At 19.5% G+C, this 15,262-nt stretch overlaps 1 protein-coding gene across 1 annotated transcript in view; it reads right to left on the bottom strand.

Annotated features, from left to right (window-relative positions):
* The window catches only part of LOC117181617 (INO80 complex subunit B), a 40,333-nt gene that overhangs the window by 10,223 nt on the left and 14,848 nt on the right, over positions 1-15,262 (bottom strand). The window contains exon 4 of the mRNA XM_033374482.1: positions 12,721-12,954. Coding sequence (XP_033230373.1) covers positions 12,721-12,954 — 234 coding nt within the window. The remainder of the gene's footprint in view (positions 1-12,720; positions 12,955-15,262) is intronic.

The following is a 15,262-nucleotide window of genomic DNA, read 5'->3' as shown; positions in this document are numbered from 1 at the left end:
AATAATTGACTAAAATCTACCAAAAAAATTCAACTTGAATTCAGAAGAATTCAAATGAATTAAAAAATTTTCAAAAAATCCAAATGCCATTAATTTTTGTCAATTCAATAAATATTGTTTAAAATTAAAATAATCGATTGATCTAAATGGAATTGAGTAAATTTCGAAGAATTCAAGTAAATTTAGTAGAATTCAAGTAAATTAAAAAACATTCCAAGGAATTAAAAAGAATTGAGGATGAATTCCACAAAAAATTCAAATATTTGAAACCTTACTATTTTCTAACCAAATAATTCATTAAAATCTACCAAAAAATTCAACTTGAATTCAGAAGAATTCAAATGAATTAAAATTTTTTAAAATCCAAATGCCATTATTTTTTGTCATTTAAATAAAAACTGTTTTAAATTCAAATAATCGATTGATCTAAATAGAATTGAGTAAATTTCGAAGAATTTAAGTAAATTAAAAACATTCCAAAGAATTAAAAAGAATTGAGGATGAATTCCACAAAAAAATTCAAATATTTGAAACCTTACTATTTTCTAACCAAATAATTGACTAAAATATACCAAAAAAAATTCAACTTGAATTCAGAAGAATTCAAATGAATTAAAATTTTTTTTAAATCCAAATGCCATTATTTTTTGTCATTTAAATAAAAACTGTTTTAAATTCAAATAATCGATTGATCTAAATAGAATTGAGTAAATTTAGAAGAATTCAAGTAAATTAAAAACATTCCAAAGAATCAAAAAGAATTGAGGATGAATTCCACAAAAAATTCAAATATTTGAAACCTTACTATTTTCTAACCAAATAATTGACCAAAATCTACCAAAAAATTCAACTTAAATTCAAAAGAATTCAAATGAATTTAAAAATTTACAAAAAATCCAAATGCCATTAATTTTTGTCAATTCAATAAAAATTGTTTAAAATTAAAATAATCGATTGATCTAAATAGAATTGAGTAAATTTAGAAGAATTTAAGTTATTTAAAAAAATTCAAGATAATAATAAATAATTTAAAATAATGTAGGATGAATTTAAAAAAAAAAACTTAAAATTTCTTCAAATCTTTGAAACCCCACTAATTTCTAACCAAAGAAGTGACTAATGACTACAAAACAATTCAACTAAAATTCAACAGAATTCAAATGAATAAGAAAATTGACAAAAAATCAAAATTCCATTATTTTTCGTGTACTTGGAATGAATTTAGAGGCAAACGATGAATTTAGAAGAATTCATGTAAATTAAAAACATTCCAAAGAATATAAAAGAATTAAGGATGAATTCCACAAAAAAAACTTCAAATATTTGAAACCTTACTATTTTCTAACCAAATAATTGACTAGAGTCTACCAAAAAAATTCAACTTAAATTCAAAAGAATTCAAATGAATTAAAAAATTTACAAAAAATCCAAATGCCATTAATTTTCGTCAATTAAATAAAAACTGTTTAAAATTCAAATAATCGATTGATCTAAATAGAATTGAGTAAATTTAGAAGAATTCAAGTAAATTAAAAACATTCCAAAGAATTTAAAAGAATTGGAGATGAATTCCACAAAAAATTTCAAATATTTGAAACCTTACTATTTTCTAACCAAATAATTGACTTAAATTCAACTTAAATTCAAAAGAATTCAAATGAATTTAAAAATTTACAAAAAATCTAAATGCCACTAATTTTTGTCAATTAAATAAAAACTGTTTAAAATTCAAATAATCGATTGATCTAAATAGAATTGAATAAATTTAGAAGAATTCAAGTAAATTAAAAACATTCCAAAGAATATAAAAGAATTAAGGATGAATTCCACAAAAAAAACTTCAAATATTTGAAACCTTATCAGGGTGGCCGTTTTAATCGACGAAATAAATTTCCGGTCATTTCCCGGTTTGCAAAAATTTTTCACGGTCAATGAAATTTAAAAAATGGAACTCTAAAGCTAAAAAAATTTCCACTTGAGGTAATAAAAACTGAATGGAACTGTTAAGTTTTGAACTTTTAAAATTGAAATTTAAGTTTTTAATTTAAAAATTTTGTATTCAAATGCTAAATAATTTACGCGTATAAAATTGAAGGCAATCACATTTTTCAATATAAAAAAATATATAAATCCAAGTTATCATTTTCAATACTCTAAATTAAAAAATCAATCAATGAACTTTGAAATTTTCAAAATTCTATAATTTTTAAAACTTTTAAGCTAGAAACATTAAATATTTGAAAATTTCAAATTTTTTAACTAAAACCTTCTTAAACTAGAAAAAATTTTCAAATTTTTAAATTTTCAGAAATCTAGAAGTTGTTTTAAATTTGTTTTAAATTTAAAATCATTTTGGAAATTTTTTCAGAACTTCTAAATATCTGTCAAAATTAATTGATTTTTTTCTACAATTTTCAGAAAATCCTGCAAATTTTAGAAAATTTCTTTACAATTTGGATGTATAAATAACAATTGAACATTTATTATTTCTAGTCAAAATTTGAGTAATTTTAAGAGATATCTAGAAGTTTTGAAAAGATTCAAACTTAATGAAAAACTTGAAATGATAGCCTAATATAAAACAAAATGTAGATTTTTGCAGATTTTAAACAAAAAAATTAGATTCTTTTCAAGAATTGTGAAAGGCATCAAAAAAATTTTTTTTAATTCTTAAGATTCATAGGAAAATAAAAAAAAATTTCTCATGTTGAAAAATTATTTTAAGAGAATATTTAAAAAGTTTTTTAAAGATTTGAACAAAATTTTCAAAAAAGATTCTAGAAGATTTTAAGAAAACTTTCTAAAATTCGCATGATGATTTTTAATCTTTTTAAAATTCCTAAATATCTATTAAAATTACTCAAACTTTTTCTACAAATGTTCATTTGTAAATTATAGATAAAAATTTAAAGATTTCACTTAAAAATTGAGTTTTTTTCAAATACAATAATTAAAATTGTAACCTTCAAAATCTAAAGGCTTTTTAAGTTGAAAATATTTTATAAACTTTCAGTCACACGTTTAAATTTGTTTAACGAATTGAAACCGTTTAAGCTTTAACGTTAAAATCTGAAAATTCTTAAATTTTGAACTGATTTAAAATAGTTTTGCCAAATCGTTTTTGTTCACTTTTTATTACTTAAAGTACAGATAAATTAAAAAAATATTATTGATTGATTAAATAAAAATGTTTTTCATCCAAAATTTTCAACATCAAAGGCTTTTATTTTTTATTTGTTCAAGCCTTTAAGAAATCATTTTAAAATTCTTTAAATTAAATATAGACAAATTTTTCTTTTACAAATTTGTAAAATTCATGGTAAAAAAAAATTCACTGTCATTTCCCGGTCTCAAAAAATTTCCGATTTTCCTGGTTTCCCGGTTCAGCAGCCACTATGCCTATTATTTTCTATCTAAAGAATTGACTAAACACTACGAAAAAATTCAAGTTAAATTCAAAAGAATTCAAATTAATTGTAAACAATTTTTTAAATAAAAAAAAATCCATAAAATTCCGAAAACTTTGAATGAATTTAGAGGAAATTAAAGGTAACCGAGAAGAATTCAAAAAAATTCATAAAGATTCAAAGTGAATTAAAATAAATTCAAATAAATTTATAACAATTTAAAAATATAAAGAAAATTTTATTTAAAAAATCGAATTAGACAGAATAAAATAAAATTAGATAGAATTGAGTCAATTTAGAAGAATTCAAGTAAATTAAAAACATTCCAAAGAATTAAAAAGAATTGAGGATGAATTCAAAAAAAAAAAAACTTAAAATATTTGAAACCTGACTATTTTCTAAGCAAAGAATTGACTAAAAACTACGAAAAAATTCAAGTTAAATTAAAAAGAATTCAAATGCATTGTAAACAATTTTAAAAAATTAAAAAATTCCAAAGAATTTCAAATGAATTGAGGATGAATTCAAAAAAAAAACTTAAAATATTTGAAACCTGACTATTTTCTAAGCGAGAAGAATTCCACAAAATTCATAAAGATTCAAGGTGAATTAAAAGAATTTAGGATCAATTAAATAAAAACTTTTAAAAATTCAAAAAATAGATTGATCTAAATAGAATAAATGTAGAAGAATTCAAGTAAATTAAAAACATTCCAAAAGAATTTAAAAGAATTAAGAATGAATTTTTAAAAAAATCTTCAAATCTCTTTAAATTAATTGAAAAATTTTTTTTCATCCAAAAAAATTTGATTGATTACAATTAAATTTAAAGGAAAGTCAAGAGAAGGGAGAAGAATTCGATAAAATTCTTTTTAAAAAATCAAACTAAATTTGAAAAACAATCAAGTGAATAAAAAGATTCATTGAATTGAATTTATATTATAAATAAATTATTATAAAGAAAAATATATCAAAATGAACCTATTTTGTTTAAAACTTATATTTTCGGGTTAAAAACTCGACTTTTTTGTAAAAAAAAATTTTTTTGGATTGGAGATTCATTAATTTGTTGAAAAAATTTGTTCTCTCTTGATTGAAAAATCAATTATTTGAAGATCATTAAATATTATTGAAGGCTCTTTTTTTAAATCTGTACAAAATTCAACTAAATGTTTAAATTTTGTTGCTCTCCTGATTAAAAAATATTTTTTAGTTGAAACCTCAATTATTATGTTGAATATTCATCTTTTTGGGTATAAAAATAATAGTCTTGGTTGAAAATTCAAATTTTTTGTTCATTAATCGACTATTTGGTTGAAAATTAATTTTTTTTTTTTGAAAATTAATATAATCGGATATAAAATTCAATTCTTTTTCAAAAAAATCGCCTTCTTGGTTTGAAAATTCAACAATTTGGATGAAATTTTTCTTCTTTCTGGACTGAACAATCTTTTGTGATTAAAAAATCAATTATTTTATTTAAAACTCATTTTTTATTCGAATGTATATTTTTATTTGAAAATTCATCTCTTTGGTTGAAAATACACCTATTTTGTTGAAAATTCGTATTTTCGGGTTACAAATTCGACTTTTTTGCAAAAAAAATTCGTCTTTTTAGCTTCAATATTTAAAAAATTGGTTATAATTTTGTTTCTCTCTTGATTAAAAAATCTTTTTTGATTTAAAAAATCAACTTTTTGGTTTGAAAATTCAACAATTTGAATTAAATTTTTTCTTCTTTCTGGACTGAACAATCTTTTTTGAGTAATAAATCAACTATTTTGTTGAAAAATTATTTTTTTATTAAAGATCCATTATTTCAATTGAAAATTCATTCTTTGGGTTGAAAATCTGTACAAAAATCAACTATTTCAAAATTAACTTTTACGCTGAAAATTCATATTTTCGAGTAAAAAATCCGACTGGTTTTCATTTTTTTCTTTCTTGGTTAAAAAATCTTTTTTGGTTAAAAAAATCAATTATATTGTTAAAAAATCGTCTTTTCTAGTAGAAAATCATATTTGAGTCTATTTTCAAATATTTTTAATCTATTGAATTGAGTAGAATTTAGAAGAATTCAAACGAATTCAAAATTAATTGAAAAAATTCAAATCTTTTAAAATCCCATTAAATTACTTAAATTAATTTAAAATTTCTTTATAAATTTTAAAATACCCTAAAATTGGAATTTAAAAGTTTTCTATTGAAAAATGTTGTATTCAAATGCTCAATAATTTGCGCGTATAAAATTGAAGGCAGTCACATTTTTTAATACAAAAAATATATAAATCCACGTTATCATTTTCAATGCTCTAAATTGAAAAAACAATCAATGAACTTTAAAATTGTCAAAAATATATAATTTATTTCAAAATCTTGATAATGCTTTTTTTTGGGTTGAAAATCTGTAAAAAAAATTCAACTATTTGGCTGAAAATAAACTTAAATTTCAAAATTAACATTTTCGGGTTAAAAATCCGAATTTTTTATTTTTAAAAATTCAGTTTCCCTCTTCATTAAAAAGTCTTTTTTTCGTTGAAAAATCAATTATTTTATTTAAAACTCATTTTGTTAATTAAATATTCATCATTTCTGGCTTAAAAATAAAACAATTTAATTAAACAAATTTTCTCGTTCGATTAAAAAATCAAATATTTTGTTGAAAATTTATCTTTTGTGGTCGAAAATAAATCTTGTTTGGTTCTTGAATTAACAATTTAGTAGAAAATTATAATTTTCGGTTAAAAATTAAATTTTTTGTTTTAAAAAATTCAACTATTTGAAAAAAAAATTTTTTTTTAGAAAATTAACATTTCTGTTGAAAAATATATTTTTTTAATAATCATTTTAGTTGAAAATCCATATCTTTTTTTGAGAATTTAGCAATTTTGTTGAAAATTAAACTGTTCGGTTAAAAATTAATTTTTTTGTTTGTAAAAAATAAAACTATTTTTTTTAAATTAATTTTTTTCTTGAGAAATTTAGATTAAAAAAAAAATCATATTCCAGGGTTGAATCTTCTGTTGAAAAATACATTTTTTTAAATATATCATTTTCGTTGAAAACTCATTTCTTTTGTTGAAAATTTAGCAATTTTGTTGAAAATTAAACTGTTTTTATAAAAATAAATTTTTTTGTTGGAAAGTTAACTTTTCTGTTTAAAAATCATATTTTTCGGTTTTTTCTATTTGAAAATTAATCTCATTTGTTTAGAATTTAGCATTTTTTTTAAAATAAAAACTGTACGGTTAAAACTTAATTTTTTTTTGTAAAAAATTGAACTGTTTTTACAAAAGTTAATTTTTTTTTATGGAAAAGTAACTTTTCTGTTAAAAATCATATTTTTCGGTTTAATCTTTCGTTGAAAAATAATTTTTTTAATACATCATTTTAGTTTAAAATACATCTCTTTTGTTGAGAATTTAGCAATTTTGTTAAAAAATAAACTTTTTGGTTATAAATTCATTATTTTTTTGTAAAAAAATAAACAGTATTAAGGAATTTTTTTGTTGGAAAGTTAACTTTTCTGTTAAAAAATAATATTTTTGGGTTTAATCTTCTGTTGCAAAAAGACTTTTTTTTAACTGGAAATTTAACTATTTTGTTGAAAATTGATCCATTTTGTTAAAAATATGTCTTTTTCGTATTTTTTTGAAAATTCGTTTTTTTTTTTGTAAAAATTTATTTTTTAACTAAAAATTTAAGTGAGAAATCATCTATTTTAAAAAAAATTTCTATTTTTCCGTAGAAAATGTATCTTTTGGGTTGAAAATTCAACTATTGGAATAAAAATACTATTTTTCGTTAAAGATTCATTATTTTAGTTAAAAATCAATTTCTTTGTCTAAAAATTAAAGTTTTTTTTTTAACTCATTTTTTTTTGTGAAAATGCACTTTTTTAACTGGAATATTTTGTTGGAAATTGAATTATTTTGTTAAACATTTGTCTTTTTCCTACAAAATTCATCTTTTGGATCGAAAATTTCACTATTGGATTAAAAATCCATTTTTTATTGAATACTGATTATTTTAGACAAAAATGAATTTCTTTGACTAGAAACTTAAGTATTTTGTTGAAAATTCGTTTTTTTTATTGTAAAAATTAATTTTTTAACTAAAAATTTAAGTGAGAAATCATTAATTTTTTTTAAAATGTCTCTTTTTTCCGTCGAAAATTTATCTTTTGGGTTCGGAATTCAACTATTGGATTAAAAATACACTTTTTCGTTAAATATGCATTTTTCTGTCAATTATTAACTTTCCTATTAAAAAATCATATTTTAAGGTTTAATCTTCTGTTGAAAAAGACATTTATTTTAATACACCTTTCCAGTTAGAAATTCATGCATTTTGTTGAGAATTTTGCAATTTTGTTAAAAATTAAACTATTTGTTTAAAAATTCTTTTTTTTAATTAAACTATTTAAAGAAAAATTAATCTTTTTGTTGAAAAATTAACTTTTCTGTTTAAAACTCGTATTTTTGATTTATTCTTTTATTGAAACAGACTGTTTTTTAATACAAGATTTTATATGAAAATTCATCTCTTTTGAAGAGAACTAAGAAAATTGAAAAAAATTAAACTGTTCGATTAAAAATTAATTTTTTTTTTGTAAAGAATTAAACTGTTTTTATAAAAATGAATCTTTTTGTTGGAAAATTAACTTTTCTATTAAAAAATCATTTTTTTGGGTTTTATCATCTGTTGAAAAATACATTTTTTTATATAAATCATTTTGGATGGAAATTCATCTCTTTTGTTGAGAATTTAGCAAATTTGTTGAAAATTAAACTCTTTGGTTAAAAATTCTTCTTTTTTTAATCAAACTATTTTTTTTAAATTAATTTTTTTGTTGGAAAATTAACTTTTCTGTTAAAAAATCATATTTTTCGGTTTAATCTAGTTAAAAATTCATCTCTTTTGTTGAGAATTTAGCAATTTAAAAAAAAATTAAACTGTTCAATTAAAAATTAATTTTTTTGTACAGAATTAAACTGTTTTTATAAAAATATATCTTTTTGTTGGAAAATTAACTTTTCTGTTAAAAATCATATTTTTCGGTTTAATCTTTTGTTGAAAAATACTTTTTTTTTTTAATACATAATTTCAGTTGAAAACTCATCTCACTTATTGAGAATTTAGATAAACTGTTCTGTTAAAAATTAATTTTCGTTGTAAAAAATTTAACTGTTTTTAACAAAATTACTTTTTTTGTTGGAAAATTAACTTTTCTGTTCAAAAATCATACTTTTCGGTTTAATTTATTTGAAATTTCATCTCTTTTGTTGAAAATTTAGCAATTTTGTTGAAAATAGAAATTTTCGACTAAAAAGGGAATTTTCGATAAAAATGAAATTATTTTTTTAAATTAAACTATTAAAAAAAATTAATTGTTTGTTGGAAAATTAACTTTTCTGTTAAAAAACTATATTTTTGTTTATCCTCGGTTAAAAAATTCATCTCTTTTGTTGAGAATTTAGCAATTTTGTTAAAAATTAAACTGTTCGATTAAAAATTATTTTTTTTTATAAAGAATTAAACTGTTTTTATAAAAATGAATCTTTTTGTTGAAAAATTAACTTTTCTGTTGAAAAATAATTTTTTTGGGTTTTATCATCTGTTGAAAAATACATTTTTTTAAATCAATCATTTTGGTTGAAAATTCATCTCGTTTGTTGAGAATTTAGCAAATTTGTTGAAAATTAAACTCATTGGTTAAAAATTCTTTTTTTTTTCTTTAATCAGATTATTTTTTTTTTTTTAATTAATTTTTTTGTTGGAAAATTAACTTTTCTGTTAAAAATCATATTTTTCGATTTAATCTAGTTGAAAGTTCATCTCTTTTGTTGAAAATTTAGCAATTTTGTTAAAAATTAAATTTTTTTGTAAAAAATGAAACTGGTTTTAAAAAATTAATTTTTTCGTGGGAAAATTAACTTTTCTGTTAAAAAATCATATTTTTGTTGTTTATCCTCTGTTGAAAAATTCATCTCTTTTGTTGAGAATTTAACAACTTTGTTAAAAATTAATTTTCGTTGTAAAAAATTTAACTTTTTTTATAAAAATTAATTTTTTGTTAGAAAATTAACTTTTCTGTTAAAAACTAATATTTGTTGAAAAATACTTTTTTTAATACATCATTTCAGTTGAAAATTCATCTCTTTTGTTGAAAATTTTGCAATTTTGTTAAAAATAGAAGTTTTGGACTAAAAATGAAATTTTCAATAAAAAATGAAGTTTTTTTTAAATTAAACTATTTTAAAAAAATTAATTGTTTCTTGGAAAATTAACTTTTCTATTAAAAAATCATATTTTTGTTTATCCTCTGTTAAAAAATTCATCTCTTTTGTTGTGAATTTAGCAAATTTGTTGAAAATTAAACTCTTTGGTTTTAAATTCTTTTTTTTTAATTAAACTTTTTTTTAAAATTAATTTGTTTGTTGGAAAAGTAAATTTTCTGTTAAGAAATCATATTTTTAAGGTTTAATCTATTTGAAAATTCATCTATTTTGTTGAGAATTTAGACATTTTTTGGAAAATTAAACTGTTCGATTAAAAATTAATTCTTTTTTGTAAAAAATTAAACTATTTTTAAAAAATTAATTTTTTTCGTGGAAAAATTAACTTTTCTGTTAAAAAAAATCATATTTTTGTTGTTTATCCTCTGTTAAAAAATTCATCTCTTTTGTAGAGAATTTAACAATTTTGTTAAAAATTAGTTTTCGTTGTAAAAAATTTAACTGTTTTTATAAAAATTAATTTTTGGTTAGAAAATTAACATTTCTATTAAAAAATAATATTTTGGGTTTAATCTTTTGTTGAAAAACACTTTTTTTAATACATCATTTTAGTTGAAAATTTATCTCTTTTGTTGAGAATTTAGCCATTTTTTGGAAAATTAAACTGTTCTGTTAAAAATTAATTTTCGTTGTAAACAATTTAACTGTTTTTATAAAAATTAATTTCTTTGTTGCAAAATTAACCTTTCTGTTAAAAAATCATATTTTTCGGTTTAATCTATTTGAAAGTTTATCTCTTTTGTTCAGAATTTAGCAATTTTGTTAAAAATAAAAATTGTCGATTAAGAATGAATTTTTGTTGTAAAAAATTAAACTACATATTTTAAACAAATTAATTTTTTCGTAGGAAAATTAATTTTTCTGTTAAAAACTCATATTTTTGGGTTTAATCTTTTGCTGAAAAATACTTTTTTTTAATACATCATTTCCGTTGAAAATTTATCTCTTTTGTTGAGAATTTAACAAATTTGTTGAAAATTAAACTGTTCTGTTAAAAAAGAATTTTTTTTGTAAAAAATTAAACTATTTTTATAAAAATTAATTTTTTTTTTAAGTAAATTTTCTGTTAAAAAATCATATTTTTCGGTTTAATCTAGTTTAAAATTCATCTCTTTTGTTTAGAATTTAGCAAATTTGTTTGAAAATAAAAACTGTACGATTAAAACTTAATTTTTTTGTTTGTAAAAAATTGAACTATTTTCATAAAAATTAATTTTTTTGTTGGAAAATTAACTTTTCGGTTTAATCTTTCGTTGCAAAATAATTTTTTTAATACATCATTTCAGTTCAAAATTTATCTCTTTTGTTGAGAATTTAGCAAATTTGTTGAAAATTAAGCTGTTCTGTTAAAAAATAATTTTTTTTTGTAAAAAATTAAACTATTTTTATAAAAATTGATTTTTTTTTAAAGTAAATTTTCTGTTAAAAAATCATATTTTTCGGTTTAATCTAGTTGAAAATTCATCTCTCTTGTTGGAAATTTAGCAATTTTGTTAAAAATTAAACTGTTTTTACAAAAAAAATTTTTTTTGTAAAAAATTAAACTGCTTTTATAAAAATTAATTTTTTTGTAAAAAAATTAAACTGTTTTTATAAAAATTAATTTTTTGTTGAAAAGTTAACTGTTCTGTTAAAAAAAAAAAACATATTTTTGGGTTTTATCATCTATTGAAAAAAAAATTTTTTAATAAATCATTTTGGTTGAAAATTCATCCCTTTTGTTGAGAATTTAGCAAATTTGTTGAAAATTAAACTCCTTGGTTATAAATTCTTTTTTTTAATCGCACTATTTTTTTTTACTAAGTTTTTTTGTTGGAAAATTAACTTTTTTGTTAAAAAAAAAACATATTTTTCGGTTTAATCTAGTTTAAGTTCATCTATTTTGTTGAGAATTTAGCAATTTTGTTAAAAATTAAACTGTTCGATTAAAAATGAAATTTTTTTTTGTAAAAAATTAAACTATTTTAAAAAAATTAATTTTTTGTGGGTAAATTCACTTTTCTGTTAAAAAATCATATTTTTGTTGTTTATCTTCTGTTGAAAAATTCATCCCTTTTGTAGAGAATTTAACAATTATGTTAAAAATTAATTTTCGTTGTAAAAAATTCAAATGTTTTTAAAAAAATTAATTTTTTATTCGAAAATTAATTTTTCTGTTAAAAACTCATATTTTTGGGTTTAATCTTTTGTTGAAAAATACTTTTTTTTAAATACATCATTTCAGTTGAAAATTCATCTCTTTTCTTGAGAATTTAGCAAATTTGTAGAAAATTAAACTGTTCTGTTAAAAAATAATTTTTTTTTTTTTTGTAAAAAATTTAACTATTTTTAACAAAATTAATATTTTTGTTGAAAAATTAACTTTTCTTTTAAAAAATCATATTTTTCGGTTGAATCTGCTTAAAAATTCATCTCTTTTGTTGAGAATTTAGCAATTTTGTTAAAAATTAAACAATTCGATTAAAAATTAAATTTAAAAACAAAATCAAACTGTTAAAAAAAATATATTTTTTTCGTGGGAAAATTAATTTTTCTATTAAAAAATCATATTTTTGGGTTTAATCTTCAGTTGAAAAATACTTTTTTTTAATACATCATTTCATTTGAAAATTTAGCAATTTTGTTGAAAGTTAAACTGTTTTTATAAAAAAAAAATTTTTCTGCAAAATTTAACATTTTTTATAAAAATTAATTTTTTGTTGAAAATTTAACTGTTCTGTTAAAAAATCATATTTTTGGGTTTTATCCTCTGTTGAAAAACGTAACTCTTTTGTTCAGAATTTAGCAATTTTGTTGAAAATTCATTATATTTTTTTGTTGAGAATTAATAAATTAAATTCAACAATTAATTATTGTATTAAAAATTCGACTTTTTCAGCAGAAAAAAAATCTTCTTGGTTTAAAATATATTTTTTTATTTTCAAAAATCGATTATTTTATTGAAAATTAAATATTTTAAGTTGAAATTTCAGGAATTTTTCAGGGAAAATGCGAATTATTTAAAAATTGTATACCTTATCTTTTTCTCTCTTCTCGTCCGCCAGCTGTTTGCGTTTTAGCGACTTCAAAGCTGCTTTTTGAATCGCTTCGGCAGTCATAACTTTTTCCTTGTATCCGGTAGGCAAGGAAACAAGTTGTTCGACGCTAGAATTGGGTTCAGCATCCGTTTTTCGTTCAAACATCGCCCTTTGACGCGCCGTCATTAATTTCGGATCCTTTGGCTTAATTTTTTTCAGCTCATCATCCACCTTAAAAACAAAAACCATTGAGCGCTCTAAAAAAAAACCTTTTTCTTTAGAAAAAAAAAACTCGGTTCTTTTTTTAAAATATATTTTAGAGAAAATCTTATAAGATTTAAAGAATTTTCTTTTTTATGACGAGAAAATTTTAGTAAATTCAATATGAATGACACAATTTTTTTTCCATTTACTTACAATTCTTTTAAATTAGCAGATTTTTCCCCCAATTTCCAATCTACCATGTTTTCTGAACATATTTTTCACATAAATGTATTAAATTATTTTATTTTTAAAGTTCAAAAGTAAGAAAAATGTGACATTTTATTTAATCAAAAAATATTCATACCAGAGTATTTTAATTTATATTTAAAATGCGTACAATTAAGTAAATTTATTTTTAATTAACAGTCAACATTGTATTTTCACAATAAATGGAAACAAAGATTTATTTATTTTTTATTTATACGTATTATTTATTTTTCTATACTTGCATTGCACATTTTGAATTTAAATAATAGTTTTTAAAATGAAACCGCTTTTTTAAAATATTATTTAAATTCAAAATTAATCTTCGTACCTGAAAATTATTTTCTTTAGTTGAAAAATTTAACTATTTGATTAAAAATCGCTTTTTTTAAATGAATCTTTTACTGAAAATGTGGCTATTCCATTGCTAGAAAACTGATATTTTTTAGTAGAAAATTAACTGATCGTCTGTTTTGGATCAAAAATTCAATGAATCTGGTAGAAAATGTATATTTGGTTGTTTAAGTTTAATTTTTTTCGGAAAAATTCAACTATTGGATTAAAAAACAATTTTTTTGTTAAAGATTCATTATTTTGGATAAACAGTAATTATTTGGCTAAAAATGTAAGTGTTCTGTTGAAAATTCGCTTTTTGGGTAAAAATGAATTGTTTAACTGAAACTTTAACTATTTTGTTGAGAAACAGTCTATTGTGTTCAAAAATTGTCTTTTGGATTCAAAATTCATTTTTTTTTAAACGATTAATTATTTTTGATGAAAAGTAATTTCTTTAGCTCAAAATTTTAGTATTTCGTTGAAACTTCGCTTTTTTGGTTAAAAATGAATTTTTTTAAACTATTTTGTTAAAAAATTGTCTTTTGGATTCAAAATTCTTTTTTTTTTAACAATTAATTATTTTTGATGAAAAGTAATTTCTTTAGCTAAAAATTTTAGTATTTTGTTGAAAAATCGCTTTTTTGGTTAAAAATTAATTTTTTAAACTAGTTTGTTAAAAAATTGTCTTTTGGATTAAAAATTCATTTTTTTTGTTAAATATTTATTATTTTTGATAAAAAGTAATTTCTTTAGCTCAAAATTTTAGTATTTCGTTGAAACTTCACTTTTTTGGTTAAAAATGAATTTTTTTAAACTATTTTGTCAAAAAATTGTCTTTTGGATTAAAAATGCATTTTTTTTTGTAAACGATTTATTATTTTCGATAAAATCTAATTTCTTTAGCTAAAAACTTGAGTATTTCGTGGAAACTTCGCTTTTTTGGTTAAAAATGAATTTTTTAAAACTATTTTGTTAAAAAATTGTCTTTTGGATTAAAAATTCATTTTTTTTGTAAAATATTTATTATTTTTGATGAAGAGTAATTTCTTTAGCTCGAAATTTTAGTATTTTGTTGAAACTTCGCTTTTTTGGTAAAAAATTAAGTTTTAAAACTATTTTGTTAAAAAATTATCTTTTGGGTTCAAAATTCATTTTTTTTGTTAAATATTTATTATTTTTGATGAAAAGTAATTTCTTTAGCTCGAAATTTTAGGATTTTGTTGAAACTTCGCTTTTTTGCTTAAAAATTAATTTTTAAAACTATTTTGTTAAAAAATTGTCTTTTGGATTCAAAATTCTTTTTTTTTAAACGATTAATTATTTTTGATGAAAAGTAATTTCTTTAGCTCAAAAATTTAGTATTTTGTTGAAACTTCGCTTTTTTGGTTAAAAATTAATTTTTAAAACTATTTTGTTAAAAAATTGTCTTTTGGATTAAAAATTTATTTTTTTTTTTGTAAACGATTTATTATTTTCGATAAAAACTAATTTCTTCAACTAAAAATTTTAGTATTTCGTTGAAACTTCGCTTTTTTGGTTAAAAATGAATTTTTTAAACTAGTTTGTTAAAAAATTGTCTTTTGGATTCAAAAATTCATTTTTTTTTGTAAAATATTTATTATTTTTGATGAAGAGTAATTTCTTTAGCTCGAAATTTTAGGATTTTGTTGAAACTTCGCTTTTTTGCTTAAAAATTAATTTTTAAAACTATTTTGTTAAAAAATTGTCTTTTGGA

This window comes from Belonocnema kinseyi, chromosome 10 (assembly GCF_010883055.1).
Source record: "Belonocnema kinseyi isolate 2016_QV_RU_SX_M_011 chromosome 10, B_treatae_v1, whole genome shotgun sequence".
Classification (NCBI taxonomy): Eukaryota; Metazoa; Arthropoda; class Insecta; order Hymenoptera; family Cynipidae; genus Belonocnema; species Belonocnema kinseyi.
This window is presented reverse-complemented; position numbering and strand designations above follow the sequence as displayed.